This window comes from Molothrus ater, chromosome 4 (genome assembly GCF_012460135.2).
Source record: "Molothrus ater isolate BHLD 08-10-18 breed brown headed cowbird chromosome 4, BPBGC_Mater_1.1, whole genome shotgun sequence".
NCBI classification, from domain to species: domain Eukaryota; kingdom Metazoa; phylum Chordata; class Aves; order Passeriformes; family Icteridae; genus Molothrus; species Molothrus ater.
This window is the reverse complement of record NC_050481.2, coordinates 40,608,249-40,635,697: the sequence shown is the minus strand read 5'-3', so window position 1 is coordinate 40,635,697 and position 27,449 is coordinate 40,608,249. Positions and strand designations below refer to the sequence as shown.

Genomic DNA, 27,449 nt, shown 5'->3' with positions numbered 1-27,449 from the left:
TCAAGCTAAAGCCTAATTTTTTTTGGCGCTGTTTAAATTAATTTCTGAACTGTTTGTGACCGTAGCTTTCACTTTATCTTTGCGGAAGCGATCTCTTTCGCTTGCTTTTCCAGATGCACAGCGTCAGTTTAGGGAAAGGGAGGGGAGAAAAAACCGGGAACTACTTGAGGTTTATTTTTTGTATTTAATCAGAGTAATTGACAGAAAACTACGGAGGAGAGTGATGTTTAGGTGAATTCTTCGGAGCTTTGAAGGGCCTCCGGCGGAGCGGGCTGGGGGCGGCGCTGTCCCGTGTCCCGCTTCCCTTTCCGGCCGGCCGCTCCTCCCCTTCCTTCCTTCCCGCCGTGGCGCGCGCGTTCCGAAGGCGGCGGGAGGCTGCCCTGAGGGGCCGGGCCGGCGGGGACGGGCTCGTACCGCTTCTGAAGTGAGCTGAGCGTAATAGCTTGAAGGAACAAAGAATAGTTTGAGGTAACAAAGATATCCCGTTCTCTCCCAAGTGCCGACACAGAGAAAGCTGAGTTCTATCGTGGACAGTTTCTCACTACCTTCATCCTCGGTTTTGTATTCAGCAGCGTATACTGAATAGCGAAATGTCCTCAAAGAAGAAAATAAAGAAGAATCGTACCAGCTCTAAGCCAGAGGTAAGTTTCGCTAGGCAGGGCGGAATTCAGACAGCCAGTGTTTCGGTTCTGTAGTGTTCAAAGGCGGGCAAGGTGACGGGCCCTGAGGGGAAGCCGTGTGTGTGAGGGGTGGCTGAGGTCTCGGTCTGCTCAGCTGGACACTGAGGGGAGCCCTCATCGTGGGCTCAGCTTCCTCACCAAGGGATTGCGGGGACAGACACTGATCTCTCCTCTCTGGTGACCGGCGAGGGGACCAAGGGGAGCGGCCTCAAAGGTTCGGGTTGGATATTAGAAGTTTTTCACCCAGAGGGTGGTTGGACACTGGCCCAGGCTCCCCAGGGAAGTGGTCACAGTACCAAGCCTGACAGAATTCAAGGACTGTTTGGACAGTACTCTTGAGCACAGGGTGTGGTTCTTGGGGTATCCTGTGCAAGGCCTTGTGGGTCCCTTCCAGTGCAGGATATTCTGTGATTCTCTGTTGTGTTGCTGTGCAGTTATGGCATTGTCTCCGGAGGTGGATGCACAGGGGTTAATGCAGGGCTCGTTTTGCACTGGGAACTGCTGGGGTGGGCTTGGGGTGCTGATGTGGAGTTTTCTTTTTTCCTTTTAGGAGTAGCACAAAATGGATCATTGACTTTCAAACAGGCAAAAGTTTAAAAACAATCTCATAAAAGAAGATTTATAGTGAAAGTAGTTGATGTGTATATTTGGTACTATAATAGAAATGGTGGGGCACTGCTAAGCATTGGTAAAATTAAAAAGCTCCAGTAGTCAGTCTTTTCTGGTTATAATTCACCCTACAGGTACACACAGAAATTAGTGAGGAAAATCACTTGTGCATTTTGTGAATGGCATACAGCTGTTTTATAAACTAGTGTCATTTTCCCTTACCCTTCTGCTTTACAGGAATGTCTCTGTAATCCTTGATTTGTAAATGCCACCATTTTTTTATAAGAAGTTGCTCTATAGCTTTTCAGTTTCTTAAGATGAAAGTAATTAAATTGGACAAGGGTGGAAATTTATGTGATATGGAAATGAAAGAAAAAATATTTTAGTACCTGAAAAGAAAGACTAGAGGTCATAGAAACCAGGTATTAGAGTGTTATAAGATTTCTAAGCTTGTGTACGTTTATGAAATAAGACAAAGCTTGCAGTAGAATACAGTATCAAATAGCAGAACATAAACATTTCATACCATCGCTTCTTTTATGGGAAAAACCCCACAGCCTGAGACAAAAATATGCTTCAAATCCTTATGTCATAGCTTAGGAATCAATATGGCTCTGGTTAAGTGTATTCCTAGCCAAATGTTCTTGGAATGTATTGTCACATTTAATCTGTTGCACATTCAGAAAACTGGGTAAAGTGGCTGTTAATTTCATACCCATGCAGGAGCACAAAGCCAACTCCAATCTTCGTTGGAAATCTCTTCCGCTTGAGGAACCAGATGTCTCAAGGATATTGAAAGTAGCAGAAACAAACCAACTTGAGGAGCTTGATGATTCCTTTGGTTAGTATTATCTTGAATGTCATTTAATGCATGTTTTTCACAAACCAACCACATGGACAAAATACTTCAGGTGCTTTCCTAGGAAAAGGTTTTGGTTCTTTGCAAGAGAAAGTAATAGAGAGGAAAGACAGATGGGATTTTGTGTTATTTTCTGTAATTTAGGAAGTAACAGGAATAATGCCGTGGTATGTGCAAATAAAGGCAATGGGAAAATACTGGCTATTCCACCTTTATAGTCTGAATGGTAGAATTTCACACATCATAGTATTGCAGTTGTGTAAGAACTTACAGTTAAAAACCAAAGTTAACTTATTCTCTATTAAATTACACAAATTATGAAGTGACATTTTTACCATTGTAAGAACATTCACGGTAGTAGACCTGGACATTTGCAGGGGTGTTTTTCTGCCGCTGTCAGGTGTTACTTAAAGAAATAACATAGAGCCATACAATTTGTGGTGAAGGACTAAAACCACTTCCATGCTTTATATTGGACTTGTGTAATGAGGCCTCAATACACAGGAAGAGAATCAATTTAGATGGGGCAGATGCCCTTCTGTGTGGAGTCCTCTGTTATAGCTATCTGTACTTTTTTTTTAAGAACTGTTTCTTAACTCTAAGAATTATTACTCTGATTAAACCATGAAATATAAATGCAACTTAGGAACAGCATTGACAATGAGCTATAAAAACAATTTAGCAAAAGAGTTGTTTGTAAGGCAAGACTGCAAAATGAAAAGCTCTTGTTTCTGTGGTATGTATTTAGACTGCAAAAAGGATGCCCACTGGCACTAATGTAAACCAACACAAAAGTTTTGTGGCAGTGTGCTTGAAAAAGAATTTTATGCTGTGGAAGGCATGATAAAACCTAAATTTTTCAGAGTTCTAATTATTTTGGTAGCTATCTTCAAGAATTCTACATTTACTAAAATTTTATTTAAAAAAAAAGAAAGTAATTGTTTAAATGTGTAGAAGGTTTATGCATATATGCCATAGCAAAGAAGAACTTGAAATAAACTGTACCAAGTATTTTACTTGTTCTGTGCCATGTGTACATGCTGAGCTACCTTTGATTTGGGTTCATAAAGAAATAGCAGGTGGATGGGTACAGAAACTATGAAACCTTTCACTCTATATTTTTACATAATCCTCAAATAATACTTGTAACAAGAACTTCCTTTTTATTAGTTAGCAAACCACAAATATTCTAACTAAATGCTTCATGGCTGGCAGTGCTCTTTGCCTTAACAGATGGGAGCAGTGCTCACACAGTTTATTTTTTGTTCTTTATAGATCACCCTTTGCACAGTACTGCTGTGGATGCTTATGGAGAGGAATATTCACAAAACGAGGCACTTGGTCGTGTTTCAGCACCACAAAGGCAAAATACAGACAGACGGTCTGTTGGAAAAAAAATAAAATTGTCAGCATTTAATTTAATCTTTAGATATTTAGATTTGAAGGGAAACGTGTTTTGCTTAAATTATGAGTAACAAAGAAAATTATTTTTAAAATATTTGAATAAAAATTTTAGTATATTTCTAATATGTATAATCCAATTTGGTTTAAATCTGAAATTGTCTTGCTATTTAATTCAAGTAAGAACTTTAATAGTACTTGTATGAGATACAGCTGTACAAATGTTCCCCAAAACACAGAGTTTTGTGTATATGGCTCATCCTTCCTCAGAGGGTAGTAGTGTATGTTTTTCTTTTCCCAGTAAAAAACGGCGTCACTCAAAGCCCTCCAGTGGTGATGTTCAGGAATTCAACACAGCTGATGCTGGAGAGGAACCCCTTAAGGAGACTGCGGTACCAAAAAAGTTTCATGATTATTTTCAGTCAATTTAATTTTAGTTTACTTCATGCCATGCCTGCATTAGAGGGTGGGGGGAGACAAAGACCTTCCATTTGTTTCTTAGTACTTAATTGTATCCCAGGTAATCAGTCCTCAGAGTATTCCAGTGAGGTGGCCAAGTGAAATGCTCAAAGCTACAAGTCATCATGTCATCAAGGAATATAATAGCCAGGTGTTCTTGGATCCTGTAGCCTATTCTCTTGCTGGTTTGGGAGTATATTCTTTCCTTTTTTCAATTAACTTCTTTGTATCTGGAATATATGTTCTCAAGGAATGGCATACTAGATGGAACATGAATCCTTTGTACTTGTTTGGTATTGAAGCAAAACAGGTTTATGGGAAAAAGAATATTGATAAAATTAATTTTGAATATGTGTTAGAATTAAAAGCCATTCAGTTTTGAATGAGTGTTTTTGAACACTTACTCCACTCCCTGCTGCCTGGCCAGTGGCTGGAGGATCAGTGGCCAGGGCAGCCAGGCAGCCTCTGTCCTGCAGTAGGGTGACCGCTGGGCTGGGACTGGTGGAACAGGCCAAAGGAAATGTTACTGATGCTTCAGTCAGGAAATGCTTTCTGCATGCTGCCTGATTGTCATCTCTCAGGAGTTCAGATGACTATACCTAGGGTTTCTTCTGGAAGTTAATCTGCTTTTCGTGTCACAGAAAACTCTGAATACTAAATTCCAGGAAGACAAGGAGCAGCTTTCAGAGGAGAACACATCAGATCCTTCTGGTAAAGTACACTTTTCAGAACTCCCATATATCTTTTCTTTATTCAAGATCAAAGTTTTTCAATGGTTTTCATTTCTGGAATGTAGCAACACAGTGCTTCTAGAAATGGGAAGTTTCAGTTTCAGTTTTGGTATAGACCCCCATTTGATCCCCATGGTTTGCATCCCTGGATGTGGCTGTTCCTCTCCTGAAGGGGTAAAGCATAGGTGTGCATTACATCTCTAAGTCAGCCTGGTTTCCTTTGGAGAGAAGCCTGGAATTATGGCTGTGAAGCTGTAGGAGGTGTCAGTACATCCCTTGGTCTGAAGCCTGGAGCAGCAGCTGTGGGGCAGAGCTTGGAGCGCCCCTGGCTGCAGTGCAGGAGCAGCTGTCGGTGTGAGGTCCCTTGAGACAGGGAGCTCCAAGACAGTGGCATTTTTCAGCAGGAAGACACTGTCCCTTGGGTCATCTTGCTTCCTTTGAACAGGACCCCATCACGTTTTAGTACTGGATTTACACTAGGGAGTGTGTGAAGAAACATGGTTTAACTTTTTTGTGGAATTGGTTTATAATGCTATTTCAAAGTTTAAAGAAATGCATTTGTGTGGAGTGGGGTTTTTGGAGCATATGTGGTATTAATAAAAGAATGTATACAAATACAAAAGCTCATGATTCTTTGAGTAATGCAAGTTGCAAATTCAGGCTAATAGTTTTTTAACACAAAAAATCACATCTACAGTACACAATGTAGTTTATTACTTAGTTTACTGATGTATTCCTGGGCTTGCTTGAATCAATAAATAATAAGAATTAAGTTACATGTCATTGATCATACCAGTTCTAAGGTGTTCCCAGGTAAATCTATCACAGTTGCACAGGCAACGACAGATGAAATAATTGGAATATTCCTCTTCTCAAATTTCATGTTAAAATACTCATAACTTTTGGATGGTTATTTTGATGGTGGGCACCAGAGTTTTTCTATTGTTTTACAATGTGTACCAGAATTGTGCAATGCTTATGTTCATTCTGTTGTTCCAGTGGATAACCCACATTCTGTACAGGTTTGGTGTCCCAAAGATCTGAAGAGATCTCCTAGAGATATTACAGAACTGGATGTTGTTCTAGCTGAGGTTGAGAAGATAGCAGCAAATTACAGGTAAATAGTCTGCTTTTCCATGAGTGGATATTCAAAGTTTTAAAAGGAAATAGCTGTGGTTATGGTAATGGGCTCTCCTTTAGAGAATCAGTATTGCATGGTTACATTCTGATGTTAAGGATTATTATGTATCTATGATACAAATGTTTCTTCACATGTAATCTTGACATGATCTCCAGGGATTTGGTATTTTTCCAAACATGAACAGCACATCTCAGCTGCTATTTTGCAAGGCAGAAATAAAGCTATTGCTAGTATATGAAAGATCTTCCATTGTCTATCTGCTTAACTTTGGGTTTTATTTGTTACTCAAAGGAAGGGTTTTGGATGAGATTTCCCCTTTACTAAACCAAATATGTTTTGTCCCTCTGACTTCTTCAGACAAAGCATAGAATCAAACATTTGCAGAAAGGCTATCAGTGACTTTTCTTCCACTTTCAAGGATCAAATCACTGATCTTGTAAGTACACCAGAGATAAAATCAGTTTTGGGGTCAAAATACCTATGGTTTTATATTGCCCTTTACACATTCATTTTACAAGCTGTAAAAGTTTCCAGTCTCTTGTCAGTATAAGAAATATGAAAACACAATTTGTTGTGTGCAGGTTAGAATTGGCTGCCTCTGTGCAGGTTTTCACAAGAATTGCCTCTAGACACAATGCTGGGGTCATGCAAGTACTTTGCCAAATTGTCACCTTTTGAGAATAGGGAAGCATCCAATAATCCTGAAGTGTTAGTCATATTAAAGTCATTATGTAGTAAAACTGGTGAGCTGCATCATTTAGATGAGCTTACAGCTATGTCAAACGCTGTTTTCAAAGCTCATTGACTAGAGGTTTAAAAGGTGGGTTTAATTTTTGTGCTGTCTCAGTGACTTCTTAGTAAGACCTCTAACATATTCCAGGAAAAATCATCCTTTTTTAATTAACATTTTGAACATATCTGTAAGTGTAAGATATTCAAGAACCATCTGGACACAATCCTGTGCCACGTGCTCTAGGATGACCCTGCTTGAACAGGGAGGTTGGACCAGGAGACCCACTGTGGTCCCTTCCAGCCTGAGCCATCCTGTGATTTATTGGCAGGAAAGATCAAGGTGATTCTGATGAGTAAAATGAACTCAGAACTTTGCAGGACTTGTGCCAAGTACAGTGGCTAAGTACTAAAGCTGTAGTTCTGAGTGGTTCCTTAGCAGTAACAAGTTTTGGGATTACCTGATTTATACATCTATATAAAGATATAGAAAAATTAAGGAAGGTAATATTACAAGAATTGGTACAAGGAGTATAATTTGCACAAGCTCCTTTTGTGCAACAGTTTTCCTCTGGCATGAGGAGAGAGGAAAGAATCAGTACACAACTGTGATGTCCCTTTGAACCAGGGTTGTTTTTTTTAAAAATAAAAAAACAACTTTTTATGGTATTCCAAAGTAATTCTTGCAGCCATGTTTTTAGGAGCATAGTGATGACCTGTCAACCTCTAATTCTTCTTCTATGTAGATAGCAGGAGTCCAGGAATTAAAGAATATGAAGAAGAAAAATGCTAAGGTAAGCACATACATATCACTAGATTGTAGAGCATACAGTTGTGGACATTGAAATGTTGAGAACTTGACTGGAAGAGACAAAATAATTTCCAGAAAGGTGTACTGTACTCAGAATCAACTGCACAACAGAGGTTAGGGAACTACAGGAGGTTTTTTGGACAAGATCTGAGTAAATGTTGTGGATTGCAAACTCCAGATGTGTACTGCTATATGGTGTAAAAAGAATGAGTGCATGTTAGGATGGGTAAGATCTGTGCATGTCAATTACTCTTTTGTCTTTTTGGTTTGTTTTTTTTTTTTAATGAGTGAGGCCTCTGGAGAGCCAGTTAAATAATGAGAGGTAACCTTAAAGAAACATAAATGAATATAAAATCTAGGAGAGCAGCAGAGATAGAAACCTGTGAGGATAGAATGGCATTGCTTAATTTAAAGAAGGGAAGACTCAGGCAGCTGCATTCCCTAAATAGATGCAGAATTTTTGTTCAGAGGAAAACAGTTCCTCTCTTCATTTATAGCAAGTAGGAATTTGCTGAAAATGCAATAGGAATGTTGTCAGAAGGAGGCACTAGTGTAAGGGCATAAAGACATTGCAGTGGTTTCATCAGGGAGAGGTGAATGCCCTACAGAGGAGAGATTTAAGAGCTGCTGAGGCACTGTCTGGATCTCTGCCCAAATTAACATCCTCTGCAAAATTTTCAATGGCAAAATAGCTTTAACAAATAGTCACCATAAAGCTTATCCTGGGAAGTAGCAATTAATATGCTAAAGTCTTGTTGACTTGGGGTGATATGGTAAACTAATCTGCATGGGAAATGAAAATCTTAATACACACTGAGCATTCACAGCCACTCGGATGTATCATTAGTTTGCTTCTTAGACATTTGCTTAAAATTAAATTTTTAGTTGCTAAATTTAAATTTATTATGAGTTTTGGGTGTTACTTTTTTTTAGTTGCATGTTATATTAAAGAAAGCTTAGTTATGGCAATCATCTTGAACATACATTCGCGTTAATTTTCATTTTTAAACCTAAAACCTCCTAGAGTCCATAATGTTTGAAATGAAAAAGTCACAAACTTCTTTTGTATGCTTGTAAATCCAATGTTTTTTAAGAAAAATTTTGGATGGAGATTAGAGTTTGATACTTTAAACAGCTTTAAATTGTTTCAAATAGAGATGTAACATATGGCAGTTTTTCAGATCTGGTATCTTAGAATGGTCCACAATGACAATCGGCATAAAACGTCAGAGAAAAAAAAGGCAATAAAATTTGAGTTGTTTGCCTTTGAAGTTTTAGAAACTGTTTCACAGACTTTGCTCACTGTTTGTTTCAGGCAATAACCAACATCAAAAAGAAAAGACAGCAACTGATGCGAGTCAGAGAAGAGCTAATTAGGTGTGTTTCTAACAATGGACAATAATAGCCTGAAGAACTTAAAGATTCTGGTATTTTGTAACTCAGAAGGGAAAGTAACTTCTTTTGTTCTCTCATTTTATTTTGATGAAATTGCCACTTTGCTTTTTGTTTTTACAAAAGCTCATGATAACCTCTCCTTTACATATTTCAGTTGCCTAGGCACTCATTCTTGCAAGCTCCCTTAGCTGACTAGTTACTGGGAGGGTGTTTCTCACCATATGTTCATAGGAAGAACACCAGTGTTAGGATTTGAATTGCAAAGGTGCTGAATCATAAATTAGAAAGGTAATACAGAGGACTTCTTTGGTTTTGAGGTGGAAGAGTGTATTTCAGCTCTGCAGGTGGGTTGGGGTTGCTCTTAGTACATGGCTTATTCCCTTCTCATGTGGCCACACAATTCCCCCTCTCTAACTTGGCATTAATCTTAAGTGTCATTTAGATACACAGCACAGGAATTATGTGGTTGGAAGAACCATTAGACTTCCCCAAAGCCCTTGGGTTGCTAGTGACAAGCTTTGTACTGAAGCTGCATTTAACACACACCCTGTAAGGTAACTCTGTAGGGAACCACGGGCTTGGATCCACAAAAAACAAGGCAAAAACCTTTTCTCTATGGCCATGAGAGGTGTTTTTCTTGGTAGTACTATGGACAAACTTTTCTCAAAGAACTATTTGAAGCCCCTGAAAGCTGTCTTCACATTTTTATATGTGTTGTGTTTTAATCCTTTGATCATTTTAGAAGGTTTTTTCTCCTGCAACCCTGTTAAATGAAAATCGCTGTTTGTGCTCAGTTCTTGGAGTGCTACTTTAACAGATTAAGCACTCCAGTTTATTTAGCAGAGGTGTAGGTAGTTTGTAGATCCTGAATATGCTTCAGCATAAGCACTGACCAACAGCTTTGCAGGCAGGGGTGTGCAGAAATAGAACACCTTGTATTTAAGAAACTACACTTCAAAAACATAAATGCTTTTCTTAAGAGTGGCAGACTCAAAAGACAGGTTTGGGTCTTTTTGGTGTATTTGGACTCGTGCCCCTGTTTAAGTACTATGCTTGTTCTGCCTAAGCACTATTCTATAGTAACCTTTGTTTTGTATTTCTGACCAACCTTTTAAGAATTCCTTCAGAGGAAATAGGGTCATAGTTATTCATGCAATAAATATGCAGATGTAAGCATCAAAGTCTTGATCTTCTTTCAGAGCTGAACCGCAACTGATGCAACTACAAAGAGAATTTGCTGAGTTACAGGAAAGGAAATCTTCCTTGAGGCAAACAATTGAATTAATTACTGATTTAAAGGAGCTACAGCAAGACTGTTTGGATTATAGAGAAGAAAACCCCCAAAAAAAAGTGGTAGTAAGTACATATTCTGCATGTGTTTCAGTTTTCTAAGTGTTTTTCTTTTAATTTATGACATTTATTAACATCTCTTAAGTAGCAGTATTATGTTAATTGTCTTTGTGGAAGCAGTTTGAGAATCACTGCTGAACTTTATTGTAGTATCTCACTTGTTTTTTTTGGTCTCATATTAGAAGCTGGAGTATTTCAGAGCAGATTCTGCTGCCTTGCTCTCAGTATCCAGGAATTCAAAGGACATAGAAATAAATGAGCTGTCCTTAGTTGTAACTTTTTTAATAGAAATTGAAGATTAACAGTGGGACAGAAGTAATTAATTTTTGTGTTGTTTTTCAGAAGTAGGGAAAGCTCTGGCACTTCCATGTAAGATATTTAATGCTGAGAACAGTGCTGGTATGTCATGACCAGAGTAACTTCTCATGTAGCCTTAGAACCCATTCCCGTTGTACCCAGGACCTGGTGTGGTATTTTCTGTGGACAAGGCTTACACGCCTGCCCTGTGCAAGGGAAATCCTCACATTTCAGAAGACGCTCTAATTGTGGCTGTTCACTTTTAAAGGTCATCTTGCACCACTTTAGAGGAAAAATAAATATTGATATGTAAGTGATCTTTCCAAGAGTTAAAAATGTTGCCTTGTAATTTTATTTCCTTATCAACAGTATGGACCTTCCAGCCTCCCTGCTCTTCTGGTGGAGTCTCGGAGAATTCTAGGAGCAGAAAGGCACTTTGAGAGTATCAGTATGAAACTCGAAGAGGCTCTGGCTGTACAAAAAGAGCAGAAATCAAAGAAAAATTAAGTGTCCTTTTAAGACATTCAGTAGGAACAGTTATTAGAATTGTCAGTGCTTAAAGCTTGTTTAATCATTGTTACTCTGTTTTGTTTCAGTGTTTAAAAGAAGTCAGCAACTTAGAGATCTTATCTTTTTATTGTTAAATAGTCTCAATATCAATGAAAGGAAATAGTGATCACAGTTAATAAAACTTTTCTGTACTCTGAACAATGTTGGGTGTTAATCTTGTCCTATTAAAGTTATCTTGAGAAGACTATATTCATAAAAAGAACACAGACTCTGGTTCAACAAAGATGAATAAAGAAATATTTTTATTAAATTTGCATTTGAAATAAATAATTTAATCTTGTTTATGGAAATAAGAAGTCTTTTGTTGGCTTCTCAGTAAAACTTGGACGTACCACTAACAAAACAGAAACTGTACAGCAAAGAGCGTTAAAAGTGCTAAGCTTGGAGCAGCATTCATAATGAATATTTTAATCCAGTTCTCTTCAGCCCCCACGTAACCTTCCATGATCTCCTCACGCCTGCTGAAGTTCACCTAGGCACTCCATTCTTTGTCCTGCAGCTCTGGAGTGGTGCCTGTGAACCACCCTGCAGGACCTTTCACACCAACATGAGCCACACAAGTGTCATTCACTGCTGGCCAGGCCTGTGCTTACTTGCTTTCTTTAGTGTGGAGGTCTTCTTTCCCTAAAGCTTCCAAAAGAACTTCATCTGGGATTTCCTCCATGGCATAATTCAGACTGTCATCTGCAGCCTCAGCTAGTTCCACATCTTCAGCAGCTTCTAGGAAACAGGCATCATCACTTGTGTTTTCCCACTCACTGTCTGACAACAGGAAGTCTTGAGACCAGCTGTTCTCTGGGGATACTGAGCTTTTTGACAACTCTGACACATTAGAATGTGGATGTACTTTTCCTTCTGTGTGCCCCCTGTCATCCACTAGCATGGACTCTTCTTCCTTTGAGAAACAAGAACACTACTCATTTCATATGCAAATACTCTTGATACCTTCAACTGCTCTGCAAGTTTGGAGTTTGTGCTGTCACACAGAATGGACACTGCAGAAAGCTGGCCAACACTGCAAGACTTTCCAGCATATTATATATAGCCACATTAACCTGTGGAAGCCTATTTTAATAGGAGTAGAAATCCACTGTTTTTCTAGCACCCTACAAGTAGCCTGTTGAATACAGCTTCATAAAATAATGCAAGGTTAAAACTAAGATAAGTTTCTGTTCAAAGATACTGTCAGGACCTGAAAAATATAGTTAAATGACACTTTCTGAAAATGAATAGCTATTGAGCTGCTTGAGTAGAGCTTAACATGCCATTCTGCTGTATGATATTTAGAGCTGTATAGTTAAATTTAAAAGTTGAAAAAATATCAATTCTTATTGCCTAAGCACTGGAAAAACTCTTCTGTTCAGGGAGTTCACCCAGAGTCTAGGTGCAGGATCAGGTCAGTTTAAATATTCTGTCTGTCTGGGGAAATCTGCTGCTTTAGTACACTACAGTGGAGATAAATGAATTTCAGAAATAAGGGTTGCTGCCTTACATTTGGCTCTGACTGACTCCAGTGTTCCAGAACCAGTTCTGTTTTACTTTGCATGAAGTCAGACATGTGCAGCAGATCTAAACTTGGGCAGTTTCTCTGTTCTGCACCTGGAGCAACCTTGTGGCTTAGACATTGAGAACTGCTGCTCACATCAGAACAGAAAGTCTTGAGTCCCAGGTGAAGTTAGACAATTCCAGTAACTTAGCATTGCTGCAGAACTTAAAAATGAATATATGGAGCTACCACACCAGCACAGCTGCTCTGGAAACCTCTTATATACCACTGCAACAATGTGTGGAGCTCTCCCAGCAGACTGGGACGTTAGTGGGATTATCCAAGGGCTTCCAGAGCCTCACAAGAACTTGAGCATCTCAACAGGACAAAAACGTACCTCTTTGAAAAGAGATGGGAGGCATATCCCAGGCGGCAATGGAAAACCTAAATCAAATATAAGACGTTAATTAAAGTTAACATTCCAAAATATATTAAGTATAATTGAGATCACAGGCTACATACTTTGTGATTTGAAGTTTTGTTCTCTGCAAACAGGATCGTGACACTTTTGATACCAGACTTCATTCTTTAGATCTACCAGAATCCTAAGAAGGAAATTATTTTGTTTTTTAGTATCAGTACATAAATGAAGTGAATTCATATGGTAGGAAACTCTAACACTAAATCAACAGGTTTTATTTGTCCTCAGCTAGGGACATTGCTTTCATACTCTTGGCATACTTACTACGCATTTGTTTTGTAGAATTTTCAGAAAACTTCAGATTTCTTAAGTTTAAAGGAATAAATTTTTAAGACTAACATTGAAAGTGAAATTTAGTCAATTTCATTACATTAAGCTTGGAAAGTCATCAAATTAAGATTAGCATATGGGACTTAACTGTAAGATAAGATTTTGTTGCTGCTGCTGCTGTTACAGATAATGAAATTATAAAAGCCACATGAAATCACTATTTTCTGTCAGCTGATAAGGCCACCCAGCTTTTTCAACTGTGCTTTAGAAACACCAAACTTCAAGCAACTCACTTGAGAAACAGCAAGTTCATCCAGCTGTGGGGTTTTTTGAATATCTTTCTTTCTCAGAAACACATTCCTTATGTTTCAGTGATTTTAAATGTTACATAAAATTTTATTTCAAAGTTAAAATATTTATACTAATTATATACCGTAATTCTAATATAATCTAAAAAACTGACTTTCCGTCATTTATTTTGCTAAAATTATGGGAAGTCTGAGTCCTTGTAGAGTAACTAGCAAAAGTTATCTTGATTCATGTGGCAGGAATTACCATTCTAAAATACCAATTCTCAATTGTTAAAATGACAGAGTCATTTTAATAATGTAAGAATGTCATTTTAGAAGCACTGTAAATTAATTTAAAAGCAATCTGCTTGCTTTCTTATTTTTCAGCTTCCTAGCTGGGAAGTATCAAACCATAGTATTGTTTAATAGCTTTAATATACTCTAACTTTTATGTTAGCATCTTTGGGTCCATATTTTAAATACCATGAAGATTACTGCAAAGAATTAGTAGAAATAAAAGTCCAGTTATCACAAAGTAGACTTTGGGAGGGCATAAATAGTTTCTTTGGTTTTGTGGGGGTTTTTTTGTAATTAAAACATTGCATCCCCACAGAGCAAGACAGCAGAAGTTGTAACAGTTGCTGATTCTACCCATAAGAGTTTTTTCAGTATTTCTAGAGAATAACAGTTGATGAGGAAAATAAATAAAGCTGTTTAAAACTGAATAGTTAAAGAACATACATTATATTGTTACTTTTGTGAGCTCTTCCAATATTTTCACACCAACGGTAACCAGAAATATCATAAATAAGTAGTTCTTTGAGAGAGAAGTAACTCCATTGTCTTATCCCTGAGGAAAAAAACCAAAATCTTTAAATTCTTTAGAAATAGTGCAGCAGAAGACTCATTTGTAAATGTAAGGTGGTCTCTTTACCTCCTTGTAGTCCATCTTTATTAACCAAGGAACGAACAAAATTATCAATTTCTGGATATGGCGAACCCTGGTAACCTTCCATGGGATCTGTAAAACCAAAGGCCACAAACACACACTGTTAGAGGGTTCCCCAGTGTAATATGACATTGGAACACTTACACTTTATATAGACCACAGGTAGAAAATGTACATGAATCACATCACACTCTTAAATAAAACCAGGGAGAAAGCCACTGTTGCTTTCTTGTAGGTCTTTAAAGTGCCACCCCCATCCCCAAGGTGCAGAGGGAGCTGGGACAAAGCAAGACAGCTGTGGTACAGGAGGGAGGGTCAGTGACATTCAGGTGCTGCAGAGCATCCTTCAGTGCAGATGTACTCTGCCTCCTGCAGAAAGGCAGCTGAAGAAGGGCCCTCCCAGAAATTACCAGGTGTACAAGTCACACAACATCTACATTAAGAGTATTTTTTTTCTATGCAGTAGAAAAGGCTTGAGGTACCTCTGCTGCTTCTGGCAGTTTTACTGTTTAAAAAAGCAGACATTTTTCTCTCCTCCTCTGAAAAGCCAGATGACAGAACTTTTACGTCATCAATCGCTCTAAAGGAAGGGGAGAATACAAAGAGTAAGATTCTTACAGCATAACACAGTACAATATAACTCCCTGTAACATCCCACAGGGTAGAACAACATGACACAGCCCTGGGCCCAGGGGTGAGCCAGGAGACCTCCAGAGGTCCCTGCCAACCCTGACCAGCCTGTGAATCACTGTGCAACTTTCCCTGTTCCTGGAGCACTTTCCCTTCTGGCCTTGGCAGTTTCCCTGACTCCCACCACAGGACAGGGGTTTCTCCTCCCCAGCAGCAACATTTGGTTCTTGGCCAGAGTCCCAGGACCCACCCATTTAACAACTGCTGGTCCACACTCCTACAGCAGGATGGGCTCTAGATGTAGTATTGATGAAATATACCCTTTGGAAGGTTTCTTTTTATTTTTCCCCTCTCTCTACAATGAACTGTTTTTCTCTGCCATATTGCTAACTGGAAGCCAGATGATAACAGAAGTCTGAATTCAACACAGCAGAATTTCTCATCCATATTTATGGTGGATTCAGCTGATGCCTATGATCTGAATACACTGTGTGCTTTACTGGCATCAGTTCAGGATAATGAACACTTCAGGCTATAAAACCTGAAGTCAGAACAAATACATGTTTTCAATAAATATATTAATACTATTTTAACCTTTCTGCTACAGCAATGATTAGGATCTTTTTAAGATAAGGTATGACACATCAGAGATTTAGATTAGATACAGAAAACTTGATTATTGTCTGTACAAGTACCCAGCCTACAGAGGGGGCTGCATCAAATGGGAAATCTGGTATGCAAAAAACACAGACAGAAACCCTTTTATTTCTTATCTTACTTTGAAAAATATTCAGAATTCTCATATTTAACTGACTAGAAACCTGTTAAGTTTTGCTTCCAGAACTACACAGAATCTGACCAACTTAATAATGGTTATGTTTTGGCATTTTGAGTGTGTATAGAGAAATGAGGCACAATTCAGAGGCTGTAACAAATTTGAAGGCAGGTTTAACAAAATAATGACTGCCAAGACTTTTTTTTCTTCAAAACCAAGAAATTCTACTAGGAACTCCTAAATTACACTGTAACAATGTTAATTGAATAACTGCTTATTCATAATAGTTGTTTATAACTGCTACAGGAGAATGATCATTAAAATAGATATTTAAAAATACTGTACATTTGACTGGAATTAAGTAATTACCCAATGTTGCAGATTAAAGAGGAAAGAAAATAAGCTTCTTCCAAGGAAACATCCTTTTCACAGTTGGGGATAAACTTATTATCCTCTGCTATCTTCAGAATCACATTTTTTCCTGCTTTTGATGACTTATACATCCGGAAATTTCTATTCTTTGTATAAACTCCTACAGGAAAAAAGATATTTCTTACCACAGCAGTGCTGGCTAGGAATTAAGATACTGAGCACTTGTAAATTAAACCATTTTCCTTAGGTCCAGCTAAGAGTCTAATGAATGGACAAAAACTGACTAGCTCACATCCCATAAAAGAAATGCAACACAGCAAGATCATGCACACACGTACACTTTTATGTTACAAATTAAGGCAAATGCTCAACACCTCTACACAGGCATTTTAATCATTCTGACATTAGAATTGTTAAAAGTTTCCCTTCAGTACAACAAATTGGTTCTTTCACAATTACTTTATGAAATACAACTGAGCCCAAAAAGCTGCACAATTATTTTAACCAGAAAGAACTTAATCAGCCTTTCTGTTTTCTGTGGACTTCTTCACAGCTTTTCTGAGACGTGTATAGGGAAAGCTTAATTCCAATCTCAAAAACAAACAACAAAACAACAATCAGGTATCTTAACATGGCATAATCTAATAATTAATTGAGAAGGTGAGTTTTATTTGCAGGTTGCATTTGACTTTCATTAAGAGAAAAGCCCTTAGAGAGCTCATACAAGAAGAACAACACAAAGCTTTCTGTCACTGCAGCCTCATTATATAATTCAGTAGTTCAGCAATTTTGACTTTAGCTTTCCAATTCTGAGGTAATGTGCATAGCATAAATACTGAGGATGGTTAATTATGGGAAACTAACATCAAATTCTTAAAAAGTGAGACAGGAAACAAATGGTTTTGATTTAAATTCCATTTACAAATATGCTTGAAGAAATTTTGAACAGTAGGTGAAAGTAACCTTTCTGACTCAGTAACAGAGAAGCCTACTACTGTAGCCAACTTTGGGATTACATTTCAATAGATCAGACATACTGAAGAGGCCCACAATAAAAGTGATCTTGAATTCCATGAGAAGAATTTGAAGGAATGGAAGTTCTTCAGAAGAGTCTGAATAAAAAGCCCAAGGTAAAATCCTGAAACGTGTAACACACTGCTGTGCAAAAGCGTGCTAAGCTATTTTCATTTCCCTGAGATAAGGCAAAAAGCAAAAAAAAACAGATATGGAGTTAAAGAAGGATGGAACTTTCAAACTCTATTTTGACTATGGGAGTTATGCTCCTGGAGATTTGTAACATTTTAATACCATGAACAGGCTATGCCCAGCTGGGCCATGAAGTGCCCAATCCAAAATTTCTATTATTTCATCACTAAAAGCTAACAGCTGCCATTCCAAACAGGGAAAGAAGGCTCAATTCATACAAGTAGAAGAATACAGAAAGCTGTGCCTGTAAGATGACTTCTTTTATTAAGCAGCTTCTAATTTAACTGAAATAACAAAAATGCAATACACGCTATCCTCTTTCAATCCAAATGGGAGCACTAAGCCCTTAAGGGAAAAAAAATGTCTTGTGTGGAAAGAACCACTTTAAACTTCAGAACAAAATAATTAAATGTAGTAATATAAGAAGTTGCATAGACCATGAATCTAAGGCTCCTTTAAAGAACAGCACTTATGATGGCAGTTTCAGCATGTATTTCAAGTCTGATCATAGGGACAACATTAATCAAAGATTAAGGAACATTTCATTCTTAACCTTTGTTGCATTCCAAAGGGGTTTAAAAACACTTATACTTACCTAGATCCACAAAAAGCTGCTTGTTGCCTTCTTTATCGTTTACTATTAGGAAGGAAAAATCCAAATTTTCTCCCTGGTGTGGCATTTCCACATCCTTTGTTTCATGAGCAATGGCTGGCCTGTCTTTACAATCATCTTCAACAGCTGGGAGGTTTGTAAGAGAACCATCTAATCCAGCTCCTGCAGAACACTGGAAAACATTCCCTGCTTCTTCTGTTGGAATCACAGCAGCCCTACTCTGCATTAATCTTATGGCAGGCTGCAAAATGGTTCTCACAAAGTTACCTTAAAAACAACCAAAAAGGCCAGAAGCAGGAGAAGTCATTTATGAGTCAAGAAAGAACTTAGAGAGTTTCTGTGCAAACATTTTTCAAAACAGCCAAGATGGAAGTGGTTGAAGTTCAGGGATTTTTTAGCCTTTCTGGATTTTTAAAAAGAAATCTTTTGACCAGCCCACTGTATAAAATTGTTCTGGCCAGTGACTGAGCAACCAGTGCCTCACAAGAATCTATACTAAACAGCTTAAAAAAACCCCAAAACTTAAATAGTAACAAGCTCAGCTTTAGGATTCTAAAAAGCTTGTGACTGTCCCCTCACTATTGCTTTCCCTAATTTCACTTTCAGAATGATTGAAATGTTGTATTTACTGATGTACAAGATTGACCAAAGCTTACTCAAACAAACAATTACTTTTACAGAAGTATTTTGTAATGACTTTTCCAACTCCCAGTATTGTATTTCAACTCCCATTGTAACTCCAGGCTCTGCTAGATGGAAACCAAAGACAGACAAATAAAAACCATGGCCAAATTAGTTCTAGGGAGAAAGCAAGAGAAGATAATAAATACAGATGTGGGGGAAAAACTATGAAGTGGAAGGAATACTGGCAAGGATGATTCTGTACTGTTGGATGAAGCTTCCATGGGGAACATGAATGAATATGAAATACTGTTCCTCCCATGCTACATCTCAGCAGAATTACTCAGCATATCAAGCATCAAAATCATCCTCATAATTCATTACAGGACTACTGGGCCACACAAATGAGTCAAGACAAGCCTAAACTGGCAATTCTCTGTGTTGGAGTTTCCATATCTGAGAAATCCTGACTCATGTAAACAATTAAAATTGCTTTCAGCTTTCTCTTAAGCATGTTTATGCACAGGTGGCTTGAAATCATCTTTCTCCTGCCTTTTTGACAATGTGCTGAGCAGAAATTAACTGTACTTAGAGCAAAAACGAGCAGCTTTAATTGTTAAGACTGACATTAATCTGAAAATTAAGGAGCCATAGACTTGCCAGTTTCATAGAAATCAGTATTTTTGTAAATAAAACATACAGGCACAAAAAAAAGTTACTTAATAATAGCGTGTAATCCTTAATAATAAAGTTACTTAATAATTAGCGTGTAAACACATGCTAATTATAGGAAAAGAAAGTAGAAGATGAGAAAAAAATGAGGCTTAATGAAATAGAGAGTAATTATGTGTATGCTGGGAATACATATTTGTTTCTACATATAATTCCATTAAAAGAAATACTTGTATGGGAGTTGCCACTGTATAAAGTCAAAACCTCACCTTTTATTTCTAGGTGTAAGAGAAATAACACACTTACCAATATGAGTGTTATCCTTAAATACAGTCTTTTGGGGTAGAAAAATTAAGTGCCGACTAAATTTTTCATCAGTACTGGAATCCAAGTTCAAGACATCTTCTGATGAACAATTTACATCATAAAATTCTTTTAATTTTTGGCTGACAAGCTGAAATTATAAACATTAATTATGTTGTTTTACTCTAGTAGTTGCTATCTACAAAACCTAATACAAATTCAGATTCTACATTTTTCTCAAGTTCTTTTTTTTTCCCTCATTTTGAGCATACAAATAATTTTATTCAAACTAACCTATATCAAGTTTTAACCAAGTTTGACATAGACTTTATTTCCTTAAACATGCAAGTCACTTAACACTTAACTAACAGTGATAAGCTGAGAAGAGTTCCAGTTTCTCAGGTCAAAGTCTGGTGAGGAGGCTTTACCCTGCAGGTTGTTTTTCACCACCAAGCAGTTCACACCCACAGTGACAATGTTTGCAATGCAGACTCACAGGAGTAGAAGATGGAGGCTGTCATGATACACAGCACTGGTGAGATAATTCACTGTGATGATTTAGCTAATTCATTGGTACCACCCAATGAACAACAACTAAGCAGAAAACAGATTTCACTCTAAATTAGCTCTAAAAAAACCTTTCATAAACCACCAAGCTACTGATTACTCATGTTTAGGACTCGGACTCAGAACCTAAAGATCTGGAAGCTCTGGGTTTCAGCAGCTCAGATCCTCCACCCAGCAAATCCAAAATCCTCTTCTTAACCTGAGGAATCTCTAAATTTCAGAGCAGAAATCCACAATGGACAAACCCCTCCAGATTCTGTATCAATGAAGGGTTCTTTATGAAGGAATTACCTCAATAATCTTTTACTTTTGTTCACTTCTAGCTAGAGACATGTAGGTGACAGAAGTCTCACAAACAGACATCCACTCACAATTAGATCTTTTTAAAATAGAAGATATTCTTCTAAAAACATATGAATGCCATATTGAACTTGCAGAGAGCTCATTTACCAAAAAAATTGCAATAAAATGGAAACCTGCACTATTTAATAAAAATTGATAATTAGCAAAGGTATTTAATTTTAGGTATCAAATTGGTACATGCAGTCACATGATGCTCTCTACATCATCATTTAATTAAATTATAATGAACTGTCATCTAAAGAAACTTTCAGGAGAGATTCATCTAAGCCTTGATATAGGACTGCACCATTAGGCAAAGGGAATGAACTGAGGAATATATGAATGGAACTTTTATTGATGCTACTTTAAAGAGTACCTAAACGTTCCTTCAGTTTTACAGCTTTGAAGTGGCAGAGCACATAACACAATCTTCAAAAGTAAAGCTACCATGAATACAAACAGTCCAACAGCTGTCATTCTTTGTCTTTCAATTAAATTTGTCTCTCTTAGATCAAACCCTTGCTTTATTTAAAATAGGATTTTTACTTTTACACTGGGTCTGCAATTCTTTTAATTTTACTATAGCATAATCAATATAAAGTGGTAAATACTTTGGTTTCTTATTAAATTAACAACGAATTCATATTCTTCCACAGCATGACTTTGCTCCAGTTTACCTCAATTAACTTCATGACCATACTCTTGCCATCTGCATCAGGATTTGCTGGTTTGTAAAACTCCAAATCAAAGTAAAGTTTGCAAGCATCTTTTTCAGGAATTACTTCATAGCAATGCATAAGACTTGTTTTGCAACCTTGACTAAGGAGAAACAAAAACAAATCACAGCCTCTCATGATAAACATTATGAGCATGATAAACATGCTTATCAGTTGCAAACAAGGATCCCATATATTTTATTCTGCAATCACCCATCCATATGTGAAAAACGTAGTAGCCCTATAATGCTTTGAAAAATTTGTAACTAACACCAGCATCAAGTGTCAGCCAAGATTGTCTGGCCTAGAATTAATTTTGTAGAGTAGTCTCCTCCCCATGCCCCCCCAGTCTTACAATACATACAGAAATGTTGAGAATTCAAGGAACTATGAAAACTACAGTAAAAAAACTTAAGTTATCACTCATATGTCTTTAGCACAAACAAAGAGATTATATGGAGTTTTTTCTAATTAAATTAAAAAATAATCCCATCATCAGTTTCAGAGAAAAAAAAAAATCAAGTTTTACGTATAAAGATTGAGTCTGATTTCTTTCACTTCACAGCCAAATGTTTTATTGCAAAACAAATAGGGGGGAAAGTTCAGTACATGACTGAATTGTCAATACTTGGAACTACATCATGCAAATGCAAACCCATAAATCAGTTTCCAGACACCTGCATTAACGCCCACTGAAACTGGTGTATGACTAGTCAGAGAAGTATGTTTTTGTCATGGGTTGGTATGATCCCCTGAGGAAAGCTGACAGCAAAAGCAAATCTACTCTTAATAAATTTCAGTTCAACAGACAGAGTACTTAATTCACAGGAAATAATGGCAACCAGCTACTCAAAAGAAAGTTGAAACCCACTATAGAATATATTGTTTTGTCCTTGTAAAGATTTTTCCCATTGCCAAGATGAAACCTCAGGTAACCCAGTCCAGCTCTGTGCTACTCAGAGCAGCAGATGGCTTCTGGGAATACTGTCCACTGACAGCTCTTACTAGGTAGGATATCCAGTGTACCACTAACTTTTAGTAACATACAGAGCACCTGCTCCAATACTCACGTGTAATAAAACCAAAGCTGTTCGTATGTTGTCACAAGGTAAAACCTCTGTCCACTCTGTGTGTTCTTTTCCAAAGCAAATACATGAACATCCTTTTTAAGTAAAAACATTGACATTTTTTTGTTAGTTTTATTCAAAAAACCAGTTTAAATCTTCCTAAGTTCCTACTTGGCATCAGTTAAAGGTTAGTAAATACTAGAGAACTATAAACAGATCACTTATCCTTTTCCACACTCAGTAGCATCTAATTTTAATTTGGAACACCATTCTGATTTCAGTTACATGGGTAAACCTTTGAAGCTTTTCTTTGCTGTGCAGTAATTTAAACTGTTTTCTCTTTAAACTCTTGTTCTTTCTGATCAGTATCAGGTGGATCTAAAGGGAGGAGGAACAATGTTTTGAAAGGAGCAGCCTCATGGACATGATGTATAAGCTTTATGGACATGATGTATAAGCTTTATGGGCAAATATTCTTCAGACATTATGTTGTTTAGATCCAAAAATGGAAATCTGAGAAGAAAATAGAAAAAAAAAACTACTGCCAAGCCAATGAGAACCCATTTTGCTAAACAGGCTGCTAGGATGACTTGAATACCTGAAACAAGTATGGAGAAAAACACAATACTTTCTTTAAAAATAGCAATCGATTTAAAAAGTGTTAAACTGAAAGCAGAGGATACCTTTCACACAATATTTATTTGGCTAATAACTTCTAATCATCTGAACTTGCTACTCAGATGCCACTGGAGAGTTGTATTGTTTTTATTTAGTCTCTGCCTCTTCTTTATCTCTTTTTCTTCCTCATTTTTTCCCTTCTCTTTCTTCCTACTCAATTCTCACTAACCTTCCCATTCTCCTGCCCACCCTGACAGCTTGTTCATCTTGAGGAGCAAATTTATCACTACAATGTTCCTAAAAAGCAATTTTACTGTTCAAAGTTAACACCACATATCAACTTGTATGTTAGAACAGAACTAGTACTTCAACTTAGAGAGACCTCCAGTGCAACGTGACCTATAAGGAAAAAAAAAAATACTTGCAGTTTCAGGATTAGGAGGAAAGAGATCTTGTAAATTGAGAAAGCCTTCACTTGCCAGCAGCAATTTTAAATGATGTCAGTCTTATGATGAAGTATATAAAGAGTAGAGACATTTCCCTAACACCTAACATACCTCTTCACAGGCTTTTACATAATTAAATGCTTCAGCCTGTCGAGAAAATATTTTCCAAACAGAGGATGGCATAGAGGGTTTGGACAGTCTTGGTCTGTAAACTGTAGGAAGAGGATTTCTTTCATAGTGAGATGCTAGTTCTTCCACTTTCTTCAGTCTTTCTTGCCATTTTCTCTCCATTTCTCCTAAAGCAATTACAGATAGTCAAATCAGTATTAATCCATTTGCAAGGCAATTTTAATTTGAAGATATCCTGTACTCCTCACTGCTTTTGATTCTGGTTTTGTTGAATGTACTTTATTAATTAACTGGGAGTAGCCAATATTCCAAATCAATGCCCAACCTAGCTATGATATTCATTTTAATATTAAATGTCTCTACACTGTTTTGGAAGTACAAGAGCTTCATATTAACACTATCAGAGATAAACACAACAGAATAAAGACAGTGACAGAACAAGGCCTAGGAATTTTCATTTTTGTCTACAGAATGATATTACACTCCTCAGAAAGTATACAAACTGTTGGCTAGGCACATTATATCAGTAAGGGGTAAAAAAATACTAAGAGTAAAAGTAAAAAAATGCTAAGAATAAAAAAATATTTTTCCTTTGTGGTTGGGGAGACAACTGAGATAATTAAGTGTATGGGAAGTACAATATTTGAGTTCAGAGGAGGAGTTAAGACTTCAGGACTTTAGCTCTGAGCTCTGTATCTTGAAGTAAAAGAACTGAAATCAAAAATGAGGGCTCCATTCTCCACTGCTGACCTTTGCTATTGATCACTCATACTTTCACCTGCTTTAAAAGCTCATGTATTTTTCACAACCTTAAAACAGCAATCTTATCTCTTTTCAAGAAATAGAACCATGCAGTAAATCTTGCTATCTTGCAACCTTTAAGCTTCTAGTCCCATAAAGGAATCCAAATGCTGCAGAGTAATGTAGTAAAGCATAAACACACATATGTACAATTATCTGTAAGTGGAACACCTGCAAATCAGTAAAAAGCACTGCCAGGAAACTGTGAAACAGAGGAAGAGAGGCAAGAAGTAACAAACATGAAGGGGAATCTTCTTGTTCTGCCCAGCACAACCATCTGGTTCTCCTAACAGCCCCTGGGTTGCAGTGAAAGATAAAAATGAAAATAAGCATACTCAAAAGTATTCAAACCTTTAACAAGCTGGATCCACAAGGCAAATTAAGTACTTAAATATTCTTGTGGAGCCCCAAAGCCCAAATTTTAGATCCTCTCATTTCCCCCTCCAAGTTTTCCATAGCAGACATTTCTGGACACTTAGATTTCTGCCCACTGTTCTAGGCCTGCAAATGTCTTGATAGTCAGTGCCTGCATCAAGTCTAAAACCAGAATGTTTTTTCTGCAACAGGGGTCAAACATATTACCTCTATCCCCCTTGTCCATCTTCTGACCTGTGCATTTTCTTCACTCCTTTTTTGTGCTCTTAGTTTCTTCTCTGGGAATGAAAAGTTAGATTATAGGCAATCAGCATTTCTCAGAAGTGCTAACAGAACTTTCAGTTTCATTTTGATATTGCTGGCTGTAAATTAACTGGGTGGGTGAAAAGGACATCCCTACATCAGCATTCTCCCACAAGGTGACCAATAAAAAAGGAAAGCAAAGGAGAAGCCCCATAATTCTTTATTAATTTTAAACTTGCTAGTTATATCAGCTGGGAGGATACCTGAACCTGGGAGAAGAGCAATGACCCTTACTTTAAACTGAAACCTATCATGGTTCTTGCAGCCCAAACACTTGGTCTCTCAAGAGTCCAACATGTCAAGTCTTTTCAAGGCAATTTCAATTCCTGTGTGAACCATACCACAACACATCTATTTAGAGCACATACAATTAACATTTACAAACCAGCCTTCTGAGTTCACTGAGAAATTCTCACTTCATCCTCCTCTCCTATGTCCCACCAGAAGTAAGGGCAGTACTTATTTGTGTTTGACTTGACTGAAAGAAATTTTGTCACCAACATGTTTGGACTTCAGTGTTAGTGACTCAGCAGGATGACTGCATGGAGAGTCTGGAAAAATGTCTCCTGAGCACTAACTTTAAGAACTTGCTATTTCATTTTCCCTTTTTATGGAAGACTACTTCTCCCTTTACTTCTCATGATAATGACAAAACATATTACGCACACCTCCTGACAACTGAAGCTGAGACATGCAAATCAGCTGCTACCCAAAATAACATTACACTTGTTTCCTGGCTGGTATGTATCATACAACATAGTTCTATGGCAGAATTCATGGTCCTTGACGCAAATAAATCCCTGAGATTTTCTCCAAGCTACTGATTCAGCCTTAGAAGAACACATTAAATTCCTTAACAATAGTGAAAATTAGCCTAGCTATCCTTAGGTTGAGCTGACGAGTGGCACATTAACAAACACTACTCATCTTCCCAACAACAAACGTTCTTCTTGCCCTCCTAGCAGAGGAAGTGGCCTCTACAATTACAGAATCATGGAATGGCTCAGGCTGGAAGGGACCACGGTGGGTCACCTAGTCCAACCTTTCTGCTCAAGCAGGTTCATCCTAGAGCACGTGGCACAGGATTTTGTCCAGTCAGTTCCTGAGTATCTCCAGTGGAAGAGACTCCACAATTCCTCTGGACAACCTGTTCCTCAAATTAGGATTGCAAGTGCAAAACTCCGTACATTAGACCCGGTGATAAGACCTGCAAAAACAGGTTAGTACCTGTTATGAGAAGCTGGAATACACAGCTTCCAATGTCATCTGACTTCTGCTACTGAAGATCAATGTACAAATATGAAACCAACTGACCTGAAAGTTGATGATAAAGCCAAAATCAGCCCTCAGCATCAGAGCACTGTTACGCAAGGCAGGTCTGTGGGCAGCCAGGGACAGTCACCATGCAGGTGGGCAAAAACCCTGTCCGAGGGTGGTCCTGCTGTGGTACAGGCCAGCTCACCCACGGGGATCTCGCTCACTGAGGTCAAGAGGAGGGCTGCTCATTTAGGAGTTATCCCCACTGATTACTCTAGATGGCCATTTCCTTTACAAACCACCACTTTTTCAGAATCACAGAATATTCTGAGTTGGAAGGATCATCTCTAATCCAACTCCCAGCTCTACACATGACCACCTCCAGAGTCACCACATACACCATGTACTCAACAATGTCGTCCAAATGCTTCTTGAGCTCTGTCAGGTTGGTGCTGCGATCACTTCCCTGGGGAGCCAGTGCCCAGCCATTCCCTGGGTGAAGAACCTTTTCCTAATACTCAACCTCAACCTCCCCTGACACAGCTTCAGGCCGCTCCCTTGGGTCCTGTCACTGGTCACCACAGAGATCAGTCCCTCCTCTTGGACTCCTCACAAGGATGCTGAAGACCACAATGAGATCTCTCCTTAGCCTCTTTTCATCTTGGTCTGTTCATCTTCCCCAGACTGAACAGACCAAGTGACCTCAGCTGCTCCTCATATGGCTTCCTTCCCCCCAAAGCCCTTCACCATTCTCACTGTGCCCAAAACTGCACACTGCATTTAATATGAGTGTAAATGTACCAGAACGGCACATTTGTTTCAGCAGGCAGAGGAACTCAAGCAACAGCGCAAACCTGACAAGGTTTGGGTTACACCATTCGCACCCAGGAGCAGCAAGGACAGCCGTACCCAGCTCAGCGCTCAGAGCCCGCAGGGCGCAGCGGCTCAGTGTTCCGCCATAGGGCCCGGCCCGACGAGCTCCGGGAGAGCAGAGGACCACCCCGTGCCTCCTCAGCCTCTCTCCGCGCCGGGAGGGCCCGGAGGCCAGGCCGGCCTCACCCGCGCCGCTCCCGCCGGCACCGAATCACTACCGGGGCCGCTGCCCGCCGCCCGCCGCCATTGAGCGGG

General features: G+C 38.3%; 2 protein-coding genes across 6 annotated transcripts; one reads left to right on the top strand and one right to left on the bottom strand.

Moving 5' to 3' along the window:
* The first annotated feature begins 355 nt into the window (after positions 1-355).
* On the top strand, positions 356-11,282 carry CENPU (centromere protein U). Its single transcript, XM_036382217.1, has 12 exons — positions 356-468; positions 570-641; positions 2,013-2,130; positions 3,424-3,529; positions 3,851-3,941; positions 4,650-4,719; positions 5,739-5,856; positions 6,238-6,316; positions 7,356-7,403; positions 8,736-8,797; positions 10,015-10,171; positions 10,832-11,282. The coding sequence occupies exons 2-12, from the start codon at positions 591-593 to the stop codon at positions 10,967-10,969; spliced, it is 1,038 nt and encodes a 345-aa protein (XP_036238110.1). The 5' UTR covers positions 356-468; positions 570-590; the 3' UTR covers positions 10,970-11,282.
* Positions 11,258-27,447, bottom strand: PRIMPOL (primase and DNA directed polymerase). Of its 5 annotated transcripts, none has more exons than XM_036382214.1 (14): positions 27,176-27,447; positions 24,969-25,039; positions 23,568-23,752; positions 22,396-22,487; positions 21,287-21,428; positions 19,704-19,851; positions 18,087-18,371; positions 16,283-16,445; positions 14,991-15,088; positions 14,494-14,580; positions 14,301-14,409; positions 13,041-13,123; positions 12,916-12,962; positions 11,258-11,927 (listed from the first exon to the last, which is right to left on the bottom strand). In XM_036382214.1, exons 2-14 carry the CDS (start codon positions 24,985-24,987, stop codon positions 11,622-11,624), a joined length of 1,764 nt encoding a protein of 587 aa, XP_036238107.1. In that variant the 5' UTR covers positions 24,988-25,039; positions 27,176-27,447; the 3' UTR covers positions 11,258-11,621. The 5 variants fall into 5 exon arrangements, with proteins under 5 accessions (XP_036238107.1, XP_036238106.1, XP_036238108.1 ...); XM_036382213.1 differs by having other exon boundaries at positions 27,231-27,447; XM_036382215.1 differs by lacking the exon at positions 18,087-18,371 and having other exon boundaries at positions 27,231-27,447.
* Between the last annotated feature and the right edge of the window lie 2 nt (positions 27,448-27,449).

What these genes read in the sequence shown, in the direction of transcription:
- CENPU (XM_036382217.1), top strand. Translation starts at nt 591, where the DNA reads ATGTCCTCAAAGAAGAAAATAAAGAAGAATCGTACCAGCTCTAAGCCA. An exon ending in GTACCAGCTCTAAGCCAGAG is followed by an intron (nt 642 to 2,012) that starts GTAAGTTTCGCT and finishes ATACCCATGCAG; the next exon opens with GAGCACAAAGCCAACTCCAA. An exon ending in TGAAGAAGAAAAATGCTAAG is followed by an intron (nt 7,404 to 8,735) that starts GTAAGCACATAC and finishes TGTTTGTTTCAG; the next exon opens with GCAATAACCAACATCAAAAA.
- PRIMPOL (XM_036382214.1), bottom strand. An exon ending in TGGTCATGAAGTTAATTGAG is followed by an intron (nt 19,852 to 21,286) that starts GTAAACTGGAGC and finishes TTATAATTTCAG; the next exon opens with CTTGTCAGCCAAAAATTAAA. An exon ending in GCAGCTTTTTGTGGATCTAG is followed by an intron (nt 16,446 to 18,086) that starts GTAAGTATAAGT and finishes TTTTTCCTGTAG; the next exon opens with GAGTTTATACAAAGAATAGA.